Source organism: Phaenicophaeus curvirostris, chromosome Z (genome assembly GCF_032191515.1).
Source record: "Phaenicophaeus curvirostris isolate KB17595 chromosome Z, BPBGC_Pcur_1.0, whole genome shotgun sequence".
NCBI classification, from domain to species: domain Eukaryota; kingdom Metazoa; phylum Chordata; class Aves; order Cuculiformes; family Cuculidae; genus Phaenicophaeus; species Phaenicophaeus curvirostris.
The window spans coordinates 39,374,175-39,396,353 of NC_091431.1; the positions used below are offsets into that span (position 1 = coordinate 39,374,175).

General features: G+C 39.0%; 1 protein-coding gene across 2 annotated transcripts in view; it reads left to right on the plus strand.

The window, feature by feature from the left end:
* PCSK5 (proprotein convertase subtilisin/kexin type 5) overlaps positions 1-22,179 on the plus strand; it is a 245,073-nt gene that overhangs the window by 60,301 nt on the left and 162,593 nt on the right. For both annotated transcript variants that reach the window (XM_069881190.1, XM_069881191.1), the window contains exons 4-5: positions 7,621-7,764; positions 10,013-10,089. In XM_069881190.1, coding sequence (XP_069737291.1) covers positions 7,621-7,764; positions 10,013-10,089 — 221 coding nt within the window. The remainder of the gene's footprint in view (positions 1-7,620; positions 7,765-10,012; positions 10,090-22,179) is intronic.

Here is a 22,179-nt window from a genome sequence, read left to right on the forward strand (position 1 = left end):
TGTTTAATTGTTGGAAATAATAATAAAAAAAGTCTATCTTGAGAGAGAAAGAGAGAGGGAGAAACTTGGTCTTGGGAAATAACTGTGACTCCATGAACTGAGGTATTAAAAAAACCCCAACATCTTGGGACTTTATATAAAATTGCCCTGTTTTTCTTTCTGTTTTGGGACTTAGGGAAGGCCAAATAAAAATATGAGGCAAAGGCCACCAAAAATGGCAGAATGGAAAGAATTGTTTCTCTGAGGAATTATTCATCCTTCATGAATACTGTAGTCCCAGGATTGATGGTGAACAGCTGAGCTGTAGCCACAGGCTGTGGAAATCTCTTTTTTTCTCCCCTCTGTGCTGTTTACTGACTCCTCAAGATATTCTGCATCAAGTTATTGTATTTCTCCCAACACTTCACAGGGAGACATCTGTCCATGCATTGTCACATCCTTCATGGTGCACCGAGCTGCTGCTGCTTCCTCCTCCTCCTCCTCCTCCTCCTCCTCCTCCTCCTCCTCCTCCTCCTCCTCCTCCTCCTCCTCCTCCTCCTCCTCCTCCTCCTCCTCCGCTTCCTTATCTTTGTCTTCATCTTCGTTGTCTTCTTCATCATCTTTCATTTCTTTCTGTACATACGCATGGTTTTGCTCTTTGGAATGACACAGTGGACTTTCTGTAGCTTTTGTGAATGCTGCTTTTCTGAATTGCTTCTTAGACAAGGTGGTAGAACACGCAAAAAAACCAGAAGGCATTTTAGTTACATTTCTCTCTTTTGCCTTGAAGGAGTCTCTTGTGCTGCTGCCACATGCGAAAAACAGTACTAGAGGCAGGCATCCTAATGGAGAAACAGCTCATGCTCCATGTGGAAAGAAGATGTGATATTACAGGCAGATTATTTCTGTGCCTTTTCAGGTTTGAGAACTTGCAACTGGGAGTGAAACACTGCTGTCTGCAGGTCTAGAAGCAAGGACTTTCCCACTCCTAAAAAGTCTGTGCTGTTGTCACGCTGTGGAACATGGACATACAGGGCTTCCCTTAATTAACTCATGCTTAAGCCAGCACACAGGTAACAGAAAAACAACTAGTGCTGACTTTTAAAAAGTGCCAGTTGTGGAAGAGTGATGGAATTGTCTTGAATACAAATTTAACACATTATGAATTAGTCTATTCTTGGAAAGAATAACAATGTAATCACAGCCAAAGTGTAAGATTTGTGAGGTCCTTATTTTTCACTGCATACCCCCATATATATAGTCTTTTAAATTATTCTTGTCTCACTATAGCCATTGGGTACTCCTGTGTACAGAAAAAGCTCTTTTATATTGATTTCCTGTTGTCCTTCATTGGTTAAACAGGCATAAAATAATATATGTTTGTGGTTGCTATTATTGGTCTCTAAGTGTATTTTTGTTTGTTAACTTCAAGAATCAATGAAGCTCAAATACCAAGTTCATCCCTGAAGTACATTAACTAAACCTTCTGAATTTGCACAAGCAATAAATTGTTGTTAAATATTTAATATCATACTCTTGAGATATTTCGCCTGATACAGACACAGGTTTTTAAAAAGCCTGTGACGCATGTCTCCAGAAGTCAGGTAGTATTTAATGCAAAAAAGTCTTGTATTTGAGATGAATCAGACTTTATATTGTCTGCCTGCTCATGCTAATAGCTTACAAATATTGTATGCTGCAATTATCAGAAACTCAGAAGAAAATAATTTCCTACGGAGTTAGCAATTGCTGTGTATCCTGCCCTAAATACCATGTTATGTCTAAGAAAAAAAATCAGCAAGGAGACTTTCTGTCTAAAAATTCTTTCACCTTCTGTTTATTGTAAGGAAAGAGTAAAAATGTGAGAAATGCTTTAGAAAGAAACATTGTTGTAATAGTCTCCTTAGAAAATGTAGCTTCCAAGTGCTTGCTCTAGAGAACCTCAAGATTTATTTCAGTAGGTCTCATTAGCTTTACAGGTTATGATGCTTTCAAAGCATGTTGTCAGGATTTCTGTTACATTACACAAGCCACTTGAATAAGGAGCCTACCTTTGCTGCTCTCTTGATTACCCTCCTGCTCACTTCTTTCATTCCAATTTAAAATGGGATCACATCAAGAGCATAAAGAGAAGGGATTATTTCTCTTTTTTTGCAGGAAAAAAGAGAACAATTGGCAAGTTTTAACTTAGAACACTGCATGATACACTACCTCAGAAAGCTGAGTGTAGCATCAGGATGTCTCCTCTACTAAAGTTAAAAGCTGATAACCTTTGCTACCTGTGCATTTGCCTGGGCCAGCTGAGAGTACCAAATGCCCCACATAACATTTCCTTCACAGAATAGGTAGATGGTTCCACAAAATGCTAGGATCTGTTCCTTGGCCCCATGTGTCCCCCTTCTCCCTGCTTGTCCTGATCAAGGTCAATGCATAGACCCTTGATTGTCCTTCTCCCTCTATATGTGATATTGTGCAACTTCTCCTGTCTTCTCCATGCTCCCAGGTGAGTAGTTGGCAAAACCCCCAGTGCAGAGATGTGGCTGTATGCTGCTTATTCTTCTTTGTGCCAAAGACCATTTAATTACTACTCTAGCTAAACTAGGCAGACTGTCTTCATTTTCTCCTTCTCCTTCTCCTTCTCCTTCTCCTTCTCCTTCTCCTTCTCCTTCTCCTTCTCCTTCTCCTTCTCCTTCTCCTTCTCCTTCTTTCAGTACTGAAAGAGTCTATGTTTTCTAATCTCTGACTGGGAACTACTATTTCAGAACTTTCCTTGATCAAGAAGCATATGTAATGTTCCACTAAATGAGATCCAGGACCTGCCAGCTCACAATTGGTCTTGACAGTTATGTCATTCTTCTTATCATCTTGTGTTTCTCTATATCCTCTAGATATTGGCAAGATCTTTTCAAAGATATCTTTGTAACTCAAAACCTAGAGAAAACTAATGCAAGGTATCTCATGAAGACTTTCAGAGGGCACAGAATGCTATTTCTGATAGCGTGCATGCAACAGGATTATAACCTTCTGTTCTTACTCTGGTTTTATAGGCTAACGGTCATTGCAAAAGACAGAGCAAAATTTTGTGGTCATTGTTCTTTTAATTTGATTTTGAGCTCTGGAATTCTGAAAGATTTTGACCATTGGTATTATTCTTGACTTCTGAGTTTAATTGTCCAATTTTATTATTGATCCCTAAATGGATACACCTAGGCTCCAAACACAAAAATTAGTGCTGCACACAAGAAACATTAAGATAATGAGAATTCCATGAATTAGCTAAGAGAATCCAGGTCCATGTCTGATACTGAAAGCATCATACAAATATCAAAACAGAAAACCTTTCTAATGTTATGCCTGCTTGCTAACTGCACAAAGGCAAGCTTCCAAATTGTCTATCCAAGGATGTCTAAGTGATTCTTTCGTTGTTTTATGTTCATAAGCTTTGAATTTCAAGTATGAGAAAAATTCAGTATCTGAAATATGTCTTACTATAATCCTTTTCATTACTCCATGTATTTCAAGAGTCTCAACTTTGCTGCAGATTTTTTCCCTTAAATACTAATGGTGATATCATTAAAGTTTTCAAGTTAACCAGTCCGAAGTAAAACCTCATCCTTTGAATGTCTTTTAAAAATATCAATAACATAATTCTATGTATCTGAGCAAAGGGTTGCTTATACCATTTGATGGTATCCTCCAGGCAATAGATGAAAACAGTATACATTGAAATAGTGCTGGTTTACTGCAGTTGTCTAGTCATGGTACCAATGCAGAAAATTTATGAATTTAAGAATTACTTTATCTGCTTGGAGAGGGGGAGAATTAGATGAACCCATTTTTAAGTATTCCCTTTAAAATTAAAAAAAAATAACAGTTCAAAGACTAACAGATCTCATAAAAAAATGCAAGCAGACAGTTTGTTTTCCATGGCAAAGTCTGATTTTAGTCTAAAAAGAGAGAACAGGAAAATTGAATCAAAAATTAACTATAAAATTCTGTACTTATTCATTGATATAAAATTCAGTCACTCAGGATTACATAATTTTTATTATCATGACAGATGTTTTATTATTCTCTGGAAAACACTGTAAATTGAAACAGTGCTTCCGAATTCATTAAATAACAGCCCTCTGCTAAGAAGATAGAATCATAGAATCGTAGAATAACCAGGTTGGAAGAGACCCACCGGATCATCGAGTCCAACCATTCCTATCGAACACTAAACTGACTGAACATGAGCCAGCAGTGTGCCCAGGTGGCCAAGAAGGCCAATGGCATCTTGGCTTGTATCAGAAACAGTGTGACCAGCAGGTCCAGGGAGGTTATTCTCCCTCTGTACTTGGCACTGGTGAGACCGCTCCTCGAATACTGTGTTCAGTTCTGGGCCCCTCACCACAAGAAGGATGTTGAGGCTCTGGAGTGAGTCCAGAGAAGAGCAACGAAGCTGGTGAAGGGGCTGGAGAACAGGCCTTATGAGGAGCGGCTGAGAGAGCTGGGGTTGTTTAGCCTGGAGAAGAGGAGGCTGAGGGGAGACCTTACTGCTCTCTACAACTACCTGAAAGGAGTTTGTGGAGAGGAGGGAGCTGGCCTCTGCTCCCAAGTGACAGGGGACAGGACAAAGAGAGAATGGCCTCAAGCTCCGCCAGGGGAGGTTTTAGGCTAAGCATTAGGAAAAGATTTTTTACAGAAAGGGTCATTGGGCACTGGAACAGGCTGCCCAGGGAGGTGGTTGAGTCACCTTCCCTGGAGGTATTTAACAGACAGGTGGACAAGGCGCTGAGGGGCATGGTTTAGTGTTTGATAGGAATGGTTGGACTTGGTGATCTGGTGGGTCTTTTCCAACTTGATGATTCTATGATTCTATAAAATACAGGGATCTGAGGTAAGATGTTGAACCAAGCAAAACTGGGACTTAAGTGGTAAAAGATAGTAGTGAAATAGAGTAACAAGACTAGGAGCAGGGGGAGAAGAATATTGATTGAAAAAGAATTGAGAGGAAGAAGAACAGTAAGGAACAGAGGTGAAAAGAAAGTTAAGATACTGGTTTTAATAGGATTTGAGAATATATTATATATTTTAACCAGAAGAACTGAACCCTTCAACTGCTGTTGAACAACTCAGATTAGGATACTCCTCTGTGTTCTGTATCCATATGTTAAATATGCTGTGATCTGAAGTTATGAATGGGCACAAATTTCTTTTATACCAAAAGATTGTTTAGACTAGCTTTCTGTCCAGTCTTGGAGCACAGCGAGATAATTTGAATATCAATTTGATCTGGCACATCTCTTGAGAGAATCATTAGAGCATGCAATAAAGCAAGAGATGTCTCTTGTGTTTGTATACCTGCATGTGGCCAAGCAGCTGATGAATTAGCCCACTTCAGCCACCACCACAAAAGCAGAAGTTCAGGTACGGTAAATGAGGGCAAGTTGCTGTGCCAGCATCATTAAGGGAAAAGGCAGTGGTCTTCTGGCGGAGAGTCAAAGAGCTTGTCAGGGATTAAAAACCCATATGCTTGCTCAGCCTGAGTGGTTTCACTGGCATGGAAGCAAAACAACAAGCTCATCCCCTAGGCAGAGAGGATGAGACAGGAAGCAAAGCAGCCATAGAGTCCTTTGGTATTTCAGAGAAGGCAATGAAGGGGCAGTGTAATGGCCCAGTAAATTTGGAGGTCAGAGTCAGGAATCCTGACTGCCCATTGCAGCTCTCTCATGGGCTTACTCTGTGACTGTAGGCTGGTGCTTCCACGTTTTTTTTGTTTTCTTGTCTTCACATCAGCAAAATGTGAATGATTGTGATGTGATGTGATGTGATGTGATGTGATGTGGTGTGGTGTGGTGTGGTGTGGTGTGGTGTGGTGTGGTGTGGTGTGGTGTGGTATGATATGATATGATATGATATGATATGATATGATATGATATGATATGATATGATATGATATGATATGATATTCATAGCTTTTGCAGGTGTTTTCTGTAACTTAATTGAGTAACACTTCCGAAAAATGCAAAGACACTTGGAAACATTACACATTTTTACCCGCCTTCTTTGTACATTAGAATGCCTCATGTGTTGTACATTACTCAGTGTACAGATGGCAAGTTTAGACTGTAATTAATTTCCTAGAACCAGCAGTGTGAGCATTTACACGCAATACACAGAACAAAAGCATTAACCCTGCCTCATACATACCTTGGAAGATGTCCCTGAACTCAGAGAGAGAGAGAGAGACAGATACTTGCAGACACAAAGGAAAGGCCATGAGAGGGACTTCATATTGTAGTGCCTAATGATTCAATCCCTTTAGTAACAGCAAATGACTACTCTTAAATTCTGTAGTTTGCAGAGGGCAGTAAAGTGGAGAAAAAGGAGGAGGAAAATTATGGTTTAATAGTAATCTGAAGCCAGTTTGCACCCAGCATGGCTAACAGTTCTTCAATGTGCTCATGTTCAGCAGGAGAGGGATGAACTAAGTCAAGGCAGAGTGAATCCTTCTGAATATATTTATACTCCTTACAATTTGTAGAGTGCCAAAACATGAGTCTGAAATGGGAACACGAGGCAATAGGGAAGGGAGGGAGGTGGAGTATGCTCCTGTGGACACTATTGCTATGATAAATATTTCTTTTTAAATTTCTTTTTGCTTCCTTCCACTCTTTGCTTTTCCTCTCCCCTGTACCCCTTCTGATTTTACTTTTTTTGCCTGTTACTCTGTCTGAGTCTGGAGAATGTGGAGGAAAAAGGCTGCCAATAAGAGGGTCATTCAATTCTCTTTTTATGTGTGAGGTGGTTCTGAGTATAAGTTTGAGGGTCGCTAATGGGGCATATGAATACCTGAGGGTCATGTCTCATTGCCATGGCAAGCCAGATTTCTCCACATGAGCTGGATGCATTCATATCAAAGAAGAGGCTTTCAGTTTTAGTGTACTCCAAACTTTCTTTCTCTACCACACTGTATTTAGTTGCTCTGAAAGCTGTACTCTGGGCTGTTCTCAATATAACTATCTACAATTCATTGGATACCTTAAGTTGCAAGTTTTTCAGAGGGTTGTTTTGGTTACAGGTTCTTAACTGTGGCTCATGTCCTGCTGATATTGCACAAAACCTGCCAAAAGCCTTCTTTTGTAGATAGAAATGAATCTGGATTAGTTTCCAGACATTCTGTCAAAAAATTACGCAGCACATATAAGCTCCAAAAAGCAAGTTTTGTTTCCATGACCAGTTCTGTACAGGCATTTGTCTACTTTTATCCACATATGGTTTGCTTTTCTGAAAAAATTCAAATAATTCAAATGTACATTGCAAATGCATGTGCTTAACAGCCAGGAATAGTTGCTTTGTTTTACACATGGCTTCTAGTGGTTCAATATGGCTGGACACTTCTCTTTTCTATTGCTTAGCATGAAGAGTAATCGGAAAGTGAAATAAGGAAGTCTAGCAGTTTTCATTTAATTTGACATTTCTTTTTAAACTATTTCCTATCTAAATGAAGGTGTTGATTTTGTACACTTGCTATGCAAATCAATATGCTTATGGTAATTTAAATGGTAATGTTGATGTAAGTAGGATAGTATTCCAACCCCACAGTGCTCATTACTATGCAACATCTATCCTCTTTATCTCCTCTTCTCTCCCTAGCACTGCAGTGATAACACCCACCATTGCCAGTCAGATATGAATATAGTAGGTGCTTGGAAGAGAGGCTACACTGGAAAGAATGTTGTGGTCACCATCCTAGATGATGGCATCGAAAGAAACCATCCAGACTTAATGCAGAATTATGTGAGTATCCACAGAAGTTCAGATTTGTGAATATGAAAAAATTTACAGCTACTGGAGAGGTGGAGGGAGGAAGGAGGGAAGGAGGAAGAATAGTATAAGGGTTTCCTCGAATGTTTATACCAATGGGAGAGAAGAAGATAGCTTTTGGCAATTTCTATTCTTTTCATTAAGACTATTTTCACTGTGAATATATTTAATATCTGGATGCCTCTTGTAGCCGAGTCCTGAATTTCTGAACTACTGGAACTAATCATCAAATGTTTTTTTCTCTTTTCTGTAATTATTTTACTTAATATCCTTACACTGTCAGAAATTAGAGATGGAATACACTGCTTTTCAGTTAATGTGTGTGGCTAAAGTCTGGTTTTGGCTACTGCATTTATCTAGCAAGACAGTAGGTTTTCTCAAAGACTAATTTTAGGCATAGGCTTCTGTGTATTTACTTACAAAGTTATTTATCTTACTGCTAGAAATAATATTAAAGGAAAACAACATGGCTTGTTATGATTCACTCAGTTAAAAACAGGTGTAGAATATTTTGGGGTCTTTCTAGTAAATTTCTCTTCACTCCAGTGGGTCCCTTCACAATTTGTTACAGCATTTTTTTCTGCACCATGTTTCATATCACCTCAGGAGGTTTCTGTTTGCTTGTGGTTCATCATAATTAAATTATTGGTTTAATATACCTTGAAAAGATTGTATAACATGAGGAGAAGCCACTCCTCTAGACTCTCACTTCTTGTGTTAGTGTCAGAATTTGAAGCCATTCAGAGAATCAGGGCCACATTTTGCTGGGGTGATTAGTCCTGTGCTTTGGGAGGAGGCAGTACTTGAAGGCACATGACCTTGAGGATCTTACTATTTTTCTAAAATAAAGTGTGCAATATGTACGTTCACATGAGGTAAGAAAACAAAAAAATTTGAATTGAGCTGGACTGGTAAAGCTGACCATACATATTCCTTCAGACTTATTACAGACATAGATCTTGTAAAAGAGCCCTGAACACAGGCTTATTGCCAGCAACCATACCATCTTGACAGAACACTGAAAAGATTAAGGTGACAAGAACATCTTTAATAACCCATCAAAACTACAGTTATGTCCACAGTTTAAAGCTGATTGTTTTTAATTAACCATGCTTACAGATGTATCCTTCCCCATGCTGCACATGGAACTTAGCTTTGAAATACATGAGGAGGACTGCACAAACACAAGTGGCAGGCAATTGCCCTATCTGTCAATGTATGATTGAGCCTAATGCATGCCACATCTTTCATTTTAATCTTTTAAGTTATTTAAACAAACTGAATATAATTTTACCTCCTCAATGAATGACCAGGATTCTATCATATGCCACCTCATCCCAGTACTGTCCTTCCACTGAATTTAAAGCAGCTATTTATTCCGTTACCACCTCCTCTCTCCCTTTCCTTACACCAACAAGGAATTCCCAAAAAGCAGTACACATTGCTTGTTAGATGACAAATGCCTTCTATATGTCAGATTATTGCTGGTGTGGCTGCAAACAGGAATATTTGAGGTTGATGTGGTAACTGGTTTTGAACAAAGAAGAGATTAAAAAAAGCTGCTTGCTATGTCAACACACCACATGCTACCACATCGATTAATGGGAGCCATACAAACCAGCAGCTATTTACTCTATAAACTATTTTCACTGTAAGAAACCTGGTAAATGTGAAATATGAAACAAAAACATGGAGATATCTTGCAAATATTTGAAAGAGTTACACTCCTTGGGAAATGGGAATGCATTTTATGTTGCATTTCAAGCTGTGTTTTCATAACAATATTCTTAAAAAATGATATCATTCTTATTCTTTAAAACTATGACTGACATTTCAGTCATCATTTTGCAGAAGATTTCTTCAATCTTGAAACATTTAGCAAAATCCCAATTTTGAGAATGAACTTCATTAACTTCCAAAAGTTTCCTAAAAGAAATGTAGTCTTCTGATTTAACGAAATACCGCTTTCTATTTCCCCTCTGATGCTGGAACTATACTTTTTCAGAGCATTTGTTATCCTTTTCCAAAAATAAAATAAAATATGTAAATCCCATAAATATTGGATATATAATCCTTTTCTAAAACATGCAGTCATCATAAAAGCGGAGCAATGTTAGTTAATGTAATTACCCTCTTGTAGTAACTGCTGAAAAATGCATAGGCCACTTGAGCCAAAGGTTAATTAACGAGAAATTGGTTTCCTTTCTCCTGTTGGTTACAGGATTCACAGGCCAGTTTTGATGTCAATGGAAATGATTTTGACCCTATGCCTCGATATGATGCCAGCAACGAGAACAAGTAAGGCACTGTGACATTGATGACATTTTCAATTCAGTTCATCAAGGAGAAGAATACCAGTTCTTTTATGGAAGTATAGGAAACTTGAATCCTCATAAAGCAGTGGGATTTATATTTAAATCTTTCTACAATATGTATTTATGTGTCTTCAATGCACACTTTATGATGCTTATTCTTTGAAAGCATTTGGAGCCATCCAAAAACATAAAAATTAGTTTGAGAGCTCTGGGCATGTGAAATGAATCATTTTCAATCCCTTTGGGATGCAGGATATAAGGGGTGACTCTTACTTTTCTCAGATATTATGTCATTGAGTTTTAGGGATTATTATGTGTGACAACTGGCTTGGTTTCTGACTCTCTTGAGATTTATAGACTTTGTGTATTGAAGAAATAGCTAATTGAGGGCTTTTTGGTTTGGTTTTGGTTTTATTTGTCTAATAGTCTCTTAAAGTGATGGAGATTTTACATGTGCATATATGTATAAACGCAGAGGTGACTGTTCTGTTGGATTATAATATATGTGTGACATGATTGATTGAATAATGTATTTCTCCTTCGAAGCTCAGCTTCCCAATATTTGTCATTCCAACTTTGCTCTTTGGATGTACTGTCGTGAAGGCTGGGGGAGACACTGGGACACCTCACCTCTGGAAGCAGGCCACTTTTCCCCCTCCATATTTCAGGGCAGTTATTGGTTGGTAACATTCTTCTAACGAGGTACTTGGCAGAAATAAATACATTTGTGTGGAATTGCATGAATTAGAAGAAGGACAATCCTTCTAGCTGTCAATGTGCTGGCTTTGCATTTTGTTATCTTGAGGTTTGGTTGTTTTTTTAATTAAATGTGGAAAGTATGTAGTATTGTTTGCCTGCACAAAAGATGAAAATTCATCCTTTGCATAGCTTAAGTGGTTTTGGGCTGGTGGTGTCTCTTCTCTACAATCCCATGTACTTTTTCCTGAAGAGTGTAGAAAGTGTGAGCTGGGAGTCAGCAGCAAAACTGAAGGTTGGTTTGACAGGAGAAAACAATTGGAGCAATTTTGGATCACACTTCGATGGGAGAATCCTCTTCTGGTCAACACCTTCTTTGAAACAGCAGGGAACAATAGACAACATGGACATGTTGAAGAACAAGGGCCTTGTTGTGCATAGCTGCCTGCTGCATATAGATCTACTTGTTTTACGGTGAATCTCAATGAGCTGCCGTAGCTACTTTCAGCAACAGGGTGAAATAACTGTAAAAGCTGAGATGTGCTCAGTCAATCTGATCCTGCCTGGTAGACCAAGAAAGAAATAAGTAAGAATTTAACTCACAGAAGCTGTACAAATAACTGTACATACACATACATGTCTTAGTTGTGATGACTAGAAATACTGTTGAACATAGAAACTTCATATGTAGGTATTAATTTAAGTAATAATAGTAGTTTATTTATTTGGGACTGCAGTCTTGGCCTGTGTTCTCATTCAGTTGTTCTTATTTGATGCTTCTTAAATGATGTCAAATATTTTTGTCTAGGAATGAGTATATGCAAGACCCATTTCTTTCCTTTTTGCCCATTAGAATCAGAGAATCATAGAATCACCTGGTTGGAAAAGACCTCTTGGATCATTGAGTCCAACCATTCCTATCTGCCACTAAGCCATGTCCATAAGCACCTCGCCTACCCATTTTTTAAGTACCTCCAGGGATAGTGATTAGGCATATGTTCTCATCCTGTTTTTATACAGAGGCAAACATTCTGCACATGCAGAGTAGTTTAGATTAAGAAAAAAGAACAAATGTTATAGACCCACTTGCTGCAGTGCTCAGTTAAGTTAGTGGCAAGGAGAGGATTTCGGAACTAGATGCTTGAATAGAAAATGCTAATACTGCACTGAAGTTGTCAAGAGATATCCTCAAGAGACACATTCACCAAAACAGAAGAATGAATAAAGAAGCTTATCAATTCTTGCTCATTCCAAAGCCTTGTATTTTTCTTACCATTGAGGAAATAATGTGCCATTGGTTTAGAGGTATCTTGTCACTGGTGTAGAAAGGTCAGAATCAGCAAATGTGCAATAAATGTTTGATGGCTAACAAAAGAAATCCTTAGTTTGGCTTATGAGAGATCTCAGGGCTAGAGGTAAGGTTTATAAACATGCTAGTTACCTGAAAACAGGAGTAGCAATGTAGGAAAATAAGTCCTTTACAGCCCAGAGTTTGTAGGCATTGCCACTTACCATGCTGCAACAATTAATTTTTATGACTTCAACCATGCTGACATACGCTGGAAAAGTAGCACGGCAAGCTGTATGCAATCCAGGAGCCTTCTAGAGTGCACTGAATATGATTTCTTAACACAAGTAATAGAGGCCCCTACCTGAGAGGATGCAATACTGGACTTGATGGTCACTAATACAAGTGAACTCATCAGTGATGTCAAGCTCAGAGGCAGCTTGGACTGCAGTGATCATGCACTGGTGAAGTTCAAGGGCCCAAGGGACATGGGGCAAGAGAGGAGTGTCATCAGGAAATTTCAGGAATGCAGACTTTCAGCTCTTCAAGGAGCTGGTCAGTAGGACACCCTGGGAAACAGTCCTGAGGGATGAGGGAACAGAAAAGAGGTGGCAAATATTAAAGGATGCTTTCCATAAAGTGCGAGAGTGCTCAGCCCCCAGATGTAGGAAATCAGGCAGAGCAGGGAAGAGACCAGCGTGGCTGAATTGAGGCCTGCTGGTTAAACTGAAGAGCAAGAGGGAACTACATAGGCTGTGCAAGCAGGGTCAGGGAACCTGGGAAGAGTCTAGGGACGCTGCTTGGTTGTGTAGGGATGGGGTCAGGAAGGCTAAGGTGCTGCTAGAGCTGCACTTGGCAAGGGAGGTGAAGACTAACAAGAAAGGCTTCTACAGGTGAGTCAATCAGATAAGGAAGGTTAAAGAGAGCATCCCTCCACTGATGAATGAAAATGGTGAACTCATATCAACAGATGAGGAGAAGGCTGAGGTACTTAACAAGCTTTTTGCTTCACTTTTCACTGATAACCACTAACCTCACCCCTCCTTGGTCAATGGACAACAAGATGGGGACCAGGGGTTAAAGTCTTTCCCACTGTAGAGGAGGATCAGGTTCGTGACCACCTGAGGAACCTGAACATATCTAAGTCTATGGGACCTGATGAGATGCATCCCAGAGTCCTGAGGGAACTGGCTGATGTGGTTGCAAGGCACTCTTGATGATATTTGAAAACTCACGGCAGTCAAGTCCTGTGTCACTATCCTAGTGGCTTTCTGTAATGGTGTGACCACCTCAGTGGACATGGTATGGATATAATCTATCTGGACTTCCGTAAAGCCTTTGACGTGGTCCCCCACAACATCCTTCTTTCTAAATGGGAGATATCTGGATTTGATGGGTCGACTGTTTGATGCCGCGTTCAGAGAGTAGAGGTCAACAGCTCAGTGTCTAGATGGAGATCCATGACAAGTAGAATCCCTCGGGGTTCCGTACTGGGACCAGTGCTGTTTAATGTCTTCATCAATGATACTGACAGTGAGATTGAATGCGCCCTCAGCAAGTTTGCAGATGACACCAAGCTGAGTGGTGCACTTGTCACACCGGAAGGATGGGATGTCATCCAGAGGGACCTGGACAATATGGAGAAGTGGGCCTGTGTGAACCTCATGAGGTTCAAGAAGCCAAGTGCAAGGTCATACATCTGAGTCAGGGCAATCTGCAGTTTCAATACAGGATGGGGGATAATGAGATTGAGAGCATCCCTGCAGATAATGGCTTGAGTGTGCTGATTGATAGCAAGCTCAACATGAGCAAGCAATGCACTCTTGCATCCCAGAACGCTAACAGTATCCTCGGCTGGGGAGAGACTTTTTACAAAGGCATGTAGTGATAGGACTAGGGGGAGTGGCTGTGAACTGGAGAGGATCAGATATAGACTAAACATAAAGAGAAATTTCTTCACAATGAAGGTGGTGAGGCACTGGCACAGGTTGCCCAGGGAAGCTTTGGCTGCCCCATCCCTGGAAGTTTTCAAGGCCAGGTTGGATGGGGTCTTGGGCAGGCTGATCTAGTGGGAGGTGTCCCTGCCCGTGGCAGGGGGTGTGGAACTAGATGATCTTTAAGGTCCCTTCCAACTCAAACCATTCCATGATTCCATGATTCTATGATTCTACAACTGATCACTTCAGCATCAGCCCTGGCTTTGAGTTAGGTGTGTATATTATAGCCACCTACAAAGTGCTGAAGAAGAAAACTGTGGGTACCTGGTCACTACAAAAAGGTAGGTACCCACACTCCTTACCTCATGTTTGCTTTTTCGTCCTTTACCCAGCTGTTGTGCAGCTCTTCAGACTGAATCACATGGAGAAATGCAGTAACAGCAACAGCCACAAAAGCCATTTTCAGCCAGGTCAGGTAGATACGTTATTCAGCTTAACCTGAGGTTAGAGGAAGGTGAGACAGGCACAAGTGGGGAAGATGAAACACAGCCTGAATGTCTCACTGGCAATGCCAATTTCAATGAACTAAGGTGTCTGTATGACAGTGCTCCAGGTGCATACAACTATTGTATACAGAACTGAGTGTGATGGTCAGGCAGTTGCCAATAGTGTCCTCCATGGAGTTTCAAGACAAGATGTGACAGTCAGACTGGCTCTCTGCAAATAATCCTCAGCTAAGCTGCCAGTTTGCATCACAGTACAACTCTCTGTCCTGCTGCTCCTGCCCCCATCCCCACACACATTTTGGGGATACATCATGAAGATGCTGCTGTAATTGATGTTGAGGCATGGAAGGGCATGCTTGGAGGCTTCACAGTTTAGGTGCACCTTCAGGGATAAACTCTCGTAGGTGCTGCAAGGAGCCATATACCTCCAGCTGTGAATCATATCTGAGTCCTTTCTTTTTTTAAGTCATCATTTTCTTATAAAGCATGTCCAGAGAAGGGAAGCTGCTTTCTGTTAGAGTTTTATATGGGATACAAAACTGGATGACTAATTGCTCCCCTCGGTCTAGGGGATCTGAGATTTTGTACCCTGCCTCTGTTGAATAGTCTCACTGCCCAGCCCCTAAGGTCCTGCAGTGAGATGTGGTTATGGGAGGGCAGTTGCTCTCCTCTACTGATCTTTGTCCATGTTATTGGAAGGTACAGCATCAGTGTACAGTCAGCTTTTGGATACAGAGGATACACGAGGCATGCTTTCAGTGTAAGGTTACTTGGAAGCCTAGCCTCCATTTAGAGGCTCAGTATTTTCAGCTAGCTGATAGACTGATCCTGGTTAGCAGCACCACAGCACTTTCAGCTTCTGGGGTGGAGCCCTTCATTCGCTAGTTCCCGCTGGTCTCAACAGATTTAAATAACTATATAGGTACTAAAAAGGACTACTAGTAGCCTGTTTATATTTTTATGTTGCAAAATATCTTCAGAAATTGGGGCAGGAATTCTTATTATCCAGCATATGTGATCATTTGGCACTGAATACTCAAGTTGTGCCTGGAAGTTGAGGTAACTGCAATCACGGAACATTCTGAAAGCCATATTTTTCTAAAACTTCATAATGTGCAAAATCGATTTGGTTGATTCCTGCATCCTGCTACAGCAACTAGACAACATTGTGTAATGGTGATTTGTGTCTTCAAGTAAAGGCGGAATGTACAAATGCGCAATTGTTTCACAAATGATCTAGTTCATTCTGCCTCATTTTATAAACCAACCTTAAGGAGTGGAATGATAAAGAGTAAAAAGAATTGCTGTAAAAATAAGCAGGTGTCTCTGGGCAACTGTGCATGCAGCTGTTAGACATCAGGGTACTGGATCTGTTTGTTAGTTTTTCTCTTTTAATTAGTAATAAAGTCTTTCTGTTGCTGAGGCTTATTTATGAGGAAAAAGGAATGAGAAAAAATTAACTGGAGATTTGTGAAAGCAACAGTAGATAACCAGAGTGGCGTTTTCTAGAATTATGTTTTTTAACTTTTACATTGAATCTTCTATTAGCTAAGGAGAATAGGAGCATAGAAAGAAACATTAGGCTAATCTTTCAAGGCTTGTAGTCAAAATCAGGGTGGGACGATAGTTTCTTTAACTACTATGGTATGTAGGAATTCTGCCAGAAACTTAGTTTGGTTTCTACAAATTGGCAACAAATCATGAAGCTTGTAAACGGTACAGGCCTATGCTAGAGCTTCCTTTTGCTCAGAAGCTAAAGACAACAGTCAGCTGTGGATGAAGTCATTCCTGCTATGCAAAGCATCTTGGTTTGATTTACTGTGGGCTACGGCTGCTTTATTCCTTTTCTTTTATTCCACCATGACCTGTAAACATCTATGTTGAAACAGCTAGGCATTATCAGCCACAAGTCCTTTGACAGAATGCAGGTGAGATCACTGAATGGTACTCTACTCATTGTATAGCATCAAGAATAAAACAGAAATGTTCATAATATTAAAACATTTTGCTAGCGCAACCAAAAAGAGAAGAGTGTTTTATTTTCATCAGGAATTTCTTGGGGATGGTAGTTTAAAGCTTAGGCCTTGTTCTGCTGACTGGTGCTTATATAAAACAAAAGGACCTTTTAAAAAAACTCCTTTAAATAGTACCGATTGGCTTTAATGCAGTTCTTACTGATTTTATGTAAGAAAAAGTTAAAGTTAACTGTCTTTTCTGTTTTGTAGATATTGAGTCACTTTTTGGATGCCTCTTCAACATTTTTCGGTGATGCATCCCACTACATAAATCACTTATTTGAATAACCTTCTAAATTATTTTTAATGAGTGTAATATTTTGGGAAAAGAATAATTTTTACTGTTCTAAAATCCTAAGAAGCACAAGCTACTTATATCTAAGCTTCGCAATATCTGGACAACTTTGCATCTTTTATCATAGCAGTGAAAATGTTAATGAGTTAAGGAGTTTCAGTCCTACTTGATCCAATATATTGACATTTTTCTCTGTGGCATCTATTCCAATTCATTATTACTTTTGTCAGTTACATTAACGTAGATTCTCAATAGAATGCCGAAGCCTTGATTTTCTTCCAAGACTGACAAACTGCTAGTTTATACTGTCTGCTTATGTCAAAGACTTGTAGTATGTTCTGAGTCATTGATTCAGAATAGACACTAGGTATTTGACAGGCAGATTGGCTTCTCTTGCTTGCTGGATGTTCAATATTGTAAAAATGAAAAGCTTCCTTGACTGCTGTGACACTATTCAGAACAGATATCTGAAGGGCTGACCACAGTCAAACACAGGGAACCTGAAGTCTCATTGGTGGCTTGAAAGACCGTCTCAAAAAGGTTCCCACTGAAGCAAAGTGATAGGAAGGAGTAATGACAACTAAAGTTATCTATAGTTTGTGCATTTTGATTGCCACTATGCACCTGTTGCTATTGTTTTGAAATTAGCTGTATCATGTGCTGCAGACCAAACTGGAGGGAAGATAAGCTGTACTGAAAAGCACTGCTGCACCATCTTGTGCTTCATCTTTTATGTAAAAAACAGTTCTATTGTCAGATGGCTAGTCACAACAATAGAAAAAAGACCCTGGCAAACAATAGAAAAAAGACCTTGGCAATATTTTTAGACTAGTTGCTATGTTTTTTGCATGTGCCTGGCCAAGACTTTCAAACAGGACTGAACTGCAGATGTTAAGACTCAGAGCTGCAGGGAGGACCTGGGAAAGTGAGTGATTAAGCTCTGGAAGGAGGCTGGAGATAAGCTGGAGCAAGATATCAGCTCTCAGGAAGACGCTTTTTTTGGAGCAAATCTTCGTTTTGTCTGCTCTTTTTCTAACTTTTCATCTTGACTTTCTTTAGCCTCTGGAGGATTAAAATTTGAAGGATTCACTGGTGGTGTTGTCTGGCAGAGAGAGGTCTGTCTAATGGCAGCGAAGCATCTCTGGTAGCAGATAAATCTTTCTTAATAAGAAGGTAATTTAAAGTAGAAAACTAGCTTAGTATGTGTATGTATTTCAGATCAATAGATCAAATGCTTACTCTGAGTGTGGTATTATTAATTACAGATACCAATGAATGAATGTCACTGTATCTCCGTGTCACGGCAAATTTAATGAAGTTTGGTTACTATTGTTAGGAAGCTGCAGATTTTAGATTGTTCCCTATTAACTGGTGTGCATTTATGAAACTCAGGGTCTGAACAAAACAGCCAGAGGTTGTCAGTGTAGAAGCTGAAGTCAGAGACTGCAATCCTGATTTATTGTAGTTTAGTTCTATTCAGATTTAAAATTCTTCACCCTTATGGCCATATCCTGTTGCACTGTGATTTTAGCAGATTTTAATAATGAAGTACAGTTCAGTCACCTTACAGTAAGACTGCCACATTTTACAGGGAACAGTGTTAGTGATTCATCCTTGCCTCCAAGTTAATTACAATCTAGTGACACGATCAAATGCCTAGGGACAAGATACAGCACGGTGATCATGAGGTATTAGACCTGTGTTGCTTGCCAGTTCCTGTAGTCCTCATGTAAAATTATGAAAGTAAAGGAGATAAACATTGCAGCTTGCAGAACTGTTCTGAGCTGAAGTAGGATAATTTTAAAGATTCATTTGGAGTATAATATTCTTCACTTTATCTCTCAGTTGTTAACTGGCCTTGTGTACTGTTACCCAGTGAACATGTTTGTGCTTCAGGTGGCTGTATTTCCAGGGTTAATCATCTTACATCCTTTATTTCTCTCAAGAAAGGACTGAAGGACTTCATGTATTTGTGTAAAAATTTTTAGAGGAGATCTTTCTTTCCTTGAAAAATAAAATGTTGTTGGAACATGGCTCTTGAATCCCCACCACATCATGCATTTGATAATGTTTTTTCTTTTAATCTAAAACAATTTTTTAACCTATGGGGAGTGATAAGATCTGCATTAAAAAATATAAAAACATGAAACAGGCTAAGTGTTGGATGTTTTGAAAATCTCATGTTTGTGTTGGGTGTTTTGAAAATCTCATGTTTTCCTGCTTCAAAATTAAACCTGTTTTCATTTGAAGCTTTCTGACAGTAAATGAGAACCCAGAATTGCTAATAGCTAAGGAAAATTATCTAGGCTAGAGAAGATACAGTCATTTTCAAGCTGATTCACTCACCCACAAAAAGCACCCTCATCCTTGGTCTCTATGGCCAGTCCCTTATAAGAGCATTTCATATTGATGAGAAAATGAAAAATGAAAATTTCATTGGACTACAGGGCTTGACTCAGTAGACTTTTGATCCAGATTACAACTTCAGTAGTGGAAAATACCCTAATCAAAGTTTTGTCAAACTGCCAAAAATTGTCATTTTGGTAAACTCTTCCAGTCTGCTCATTGTATTATCACACTGTATTACATAACCCCCTCCAAAGTCCACAAGTGGTATGACTTATAATTTTTTGAAAGCCAAAGAAAATACATTTCTTTGAGTAGTCATTCAAAGCAGCAGAAGTCAAACAGAGGAATGAATAAAAACTAAGATCAGCCAAAATTCAGTTGCTCTAAGATGAAAAGCCCTTTTACACTACCTTGGTGTCAATTGCTGAGCGGTGTTTCTCACCACCTAACTGTTTGAGGAGCAGGACTCTTCCTTTTTGTAATGGATAAGACTCTCATATTCTCCAAACATTTAACCACAACACTACAGGAAAGCCTTCTTCCTGTTTCTAATTACTGAAGTACCAGACAACGAGCTCACAAACAAAATGACGTTATGAAGTGTTGTGCAACAGCTTCTAGTTCTTTTATGTAAATAATTGATAATGATGAGTCAGATCTTGCCTTCCAATTCAAATCAACAATAGGAGAGATATAGACTTTGATAGTTACAGTATTTGTGGCATTCACTTTCCTGAAATCTTTTTTTTTATTGAGAGTTATAAATGAAAGGTTTTTTTCAGATGATCTTTTTGTTGGAGCTGATATTTCCTCTAAGTATGCATCTGTATTTTGAGTTTTTGGACTTAGGAGGAGTCTACAACTATAGCAGGCAAATTTTGATTTGGTAAAATGGTAGACCAGTTTCAAGTTGCATACATTTATACATACAGGTCCATAGCTGAGCATTTGAAAGAACAAATGTATTTCTATTTTTTGTCCTCTTTTCAAATATTGTAGGTGTTTGACAAAGTTAAAGAGTGAATCCACACTGTGTGTGTGTGGTTAATTGGCTTTCCCAGCTGATTTCACAGTAGTCAGCTGCTCAGCCAATGGCCATGCGAAATGTGGTTCATTGAGACTTTTCAGAAAACCCATACATGCACATAGTATTGATTCCCCCTTTACTATTGGGTGTGGCATGAAAAACAGACCTTTAATTAGAAGTTTGATGAAGTGATTGTGAATAGTTTCAAAAGCTTTTTAATTGAAGCATTCTTTTAAATATCATGCAATTAACAGCTGAACTCTGCAAACTGAGGCTGTAAACAAATGTCTTAATGGAATTAGCATAAGTTTCTGTAAGGCATTTTCAGGGTAAAACTCTCAGATTTTTTTTCTTGTAAATTAAAAAATACACATCTGTGTAGGTTCATTACTGTATGTAGGCTTATTTTTTCTGGCCTACTTTACTGTGTAATTTTATAAAAGATACATGGTCAAATTATTACATTTGACATTTTAAGAAAAGTCATATTGCTCTCTTGAAGGCAAGTTACTTTTCTTTCTTGGAGGAAAGCAATCAAAGTGGGGAAATTCAGATGCAGAAGTAAACCAATGCATATCTATCGCAGATGTACTTTCTCCATCTGTGGTCTATGCTACAAAAGTTTAACCTGCTTTGAAATTTATTTGTATTGCCATAGAGTCCCAAAGCAATCATAAAATCTCTGACTTCAGCAAACTGAAGTAGAGGCTTTGGCTTGTTCACTTCTCTAACTCATGGTATGGTGAGGGTGGTGGCTAGAGATGTCAAAGAGCGCTAAAGAGAGTGTAATGAGAAGGCATGTCTTACTTTGCCTTTCAGGCTAGGCTTTCATCACTGCACTACTCTTCTTAACACTCCGTAAACATCAGAAGAACTAACAAGCTACTAACTTGTTCTGCAGTTAGTGAGTGTGTAAGAATTAGAATTCTTACAGTGAAACCCCTTTTCCAATTAGGAGCAAACCTTGCACTTGCTGAACCAATGGTAGAAGCTTCATAAAAAGCAATTATCAGCACAGATAAGAGTAGAACTTGAACTTCTTTCAACAGTTCCTTCATTCATTGAAATACAGCTCTAAAGAGAAATGTGAAGTCAGTTTAATGCAGAACAGCATAAAATAAAATTTAGGATTAAGCGTAGTACATATCTTGCACAGTGCAATTGAAATTGTACTCAGAATTCAAAACAGGTAGGAAATATGTCTCTGAGTTGGAATATGGTTGAGATGCAGAGTTATAAAATAGTCATTTCTTTAATATGTTGTTACAGCAGTCATCTACTATTCAAAATGGAATATGCAGATTGGGTAAAGACCTGTTATCTATCTGCACATCACTGTCTTGTTCCTCTTTTTTGCCTTCTGACCTTAGGATCCTTGCATCTGTCAATATTCTTTTCAAGAAAGCATAAATTTTTTCACTTAAAAGTTTTTCCCCAGACTGTTTGTAGGTGATTCAGTAGACTACTTTTCTTGCCACATTGTCTGAACATGAAAGTCCACATCTGCATTCTTGTATTCGTAAGATAATTTTCATTTCTGTTTGGGTGTGATTTCAATAGAACAGATACAAAATATTTCTTTTTTGTGTGTAGATTTCTAAGTAAAAGGAGTTTGATCAATCACCTGAAATCTCTCCAGCTGACACATGCATTGGTGTCAGTCTGGATGAAAAACATGAGTCAGAATAAACAGTTGCTGATAATGTACTGCCATACAAAGACTTGTGAAACAAAGGTGCGGAATGGAAGATAAAAGTATCTAAGTACAGAATGTATCTGTAACAGAACAGGCTCATGGGCATGAATTTAGGGTGATAAAAGCCAAAGGCATTAGTGTTTCTTGGTTTTAGTCATGGTAGTCTAGGAACATGGGTAGTCCTGATTAAGAATTTTTCATGGTTTATTTTTCATAGTTATACCAGCTTGGACTGGATCTGATTAGGGCAGTGTTGATTTTCTC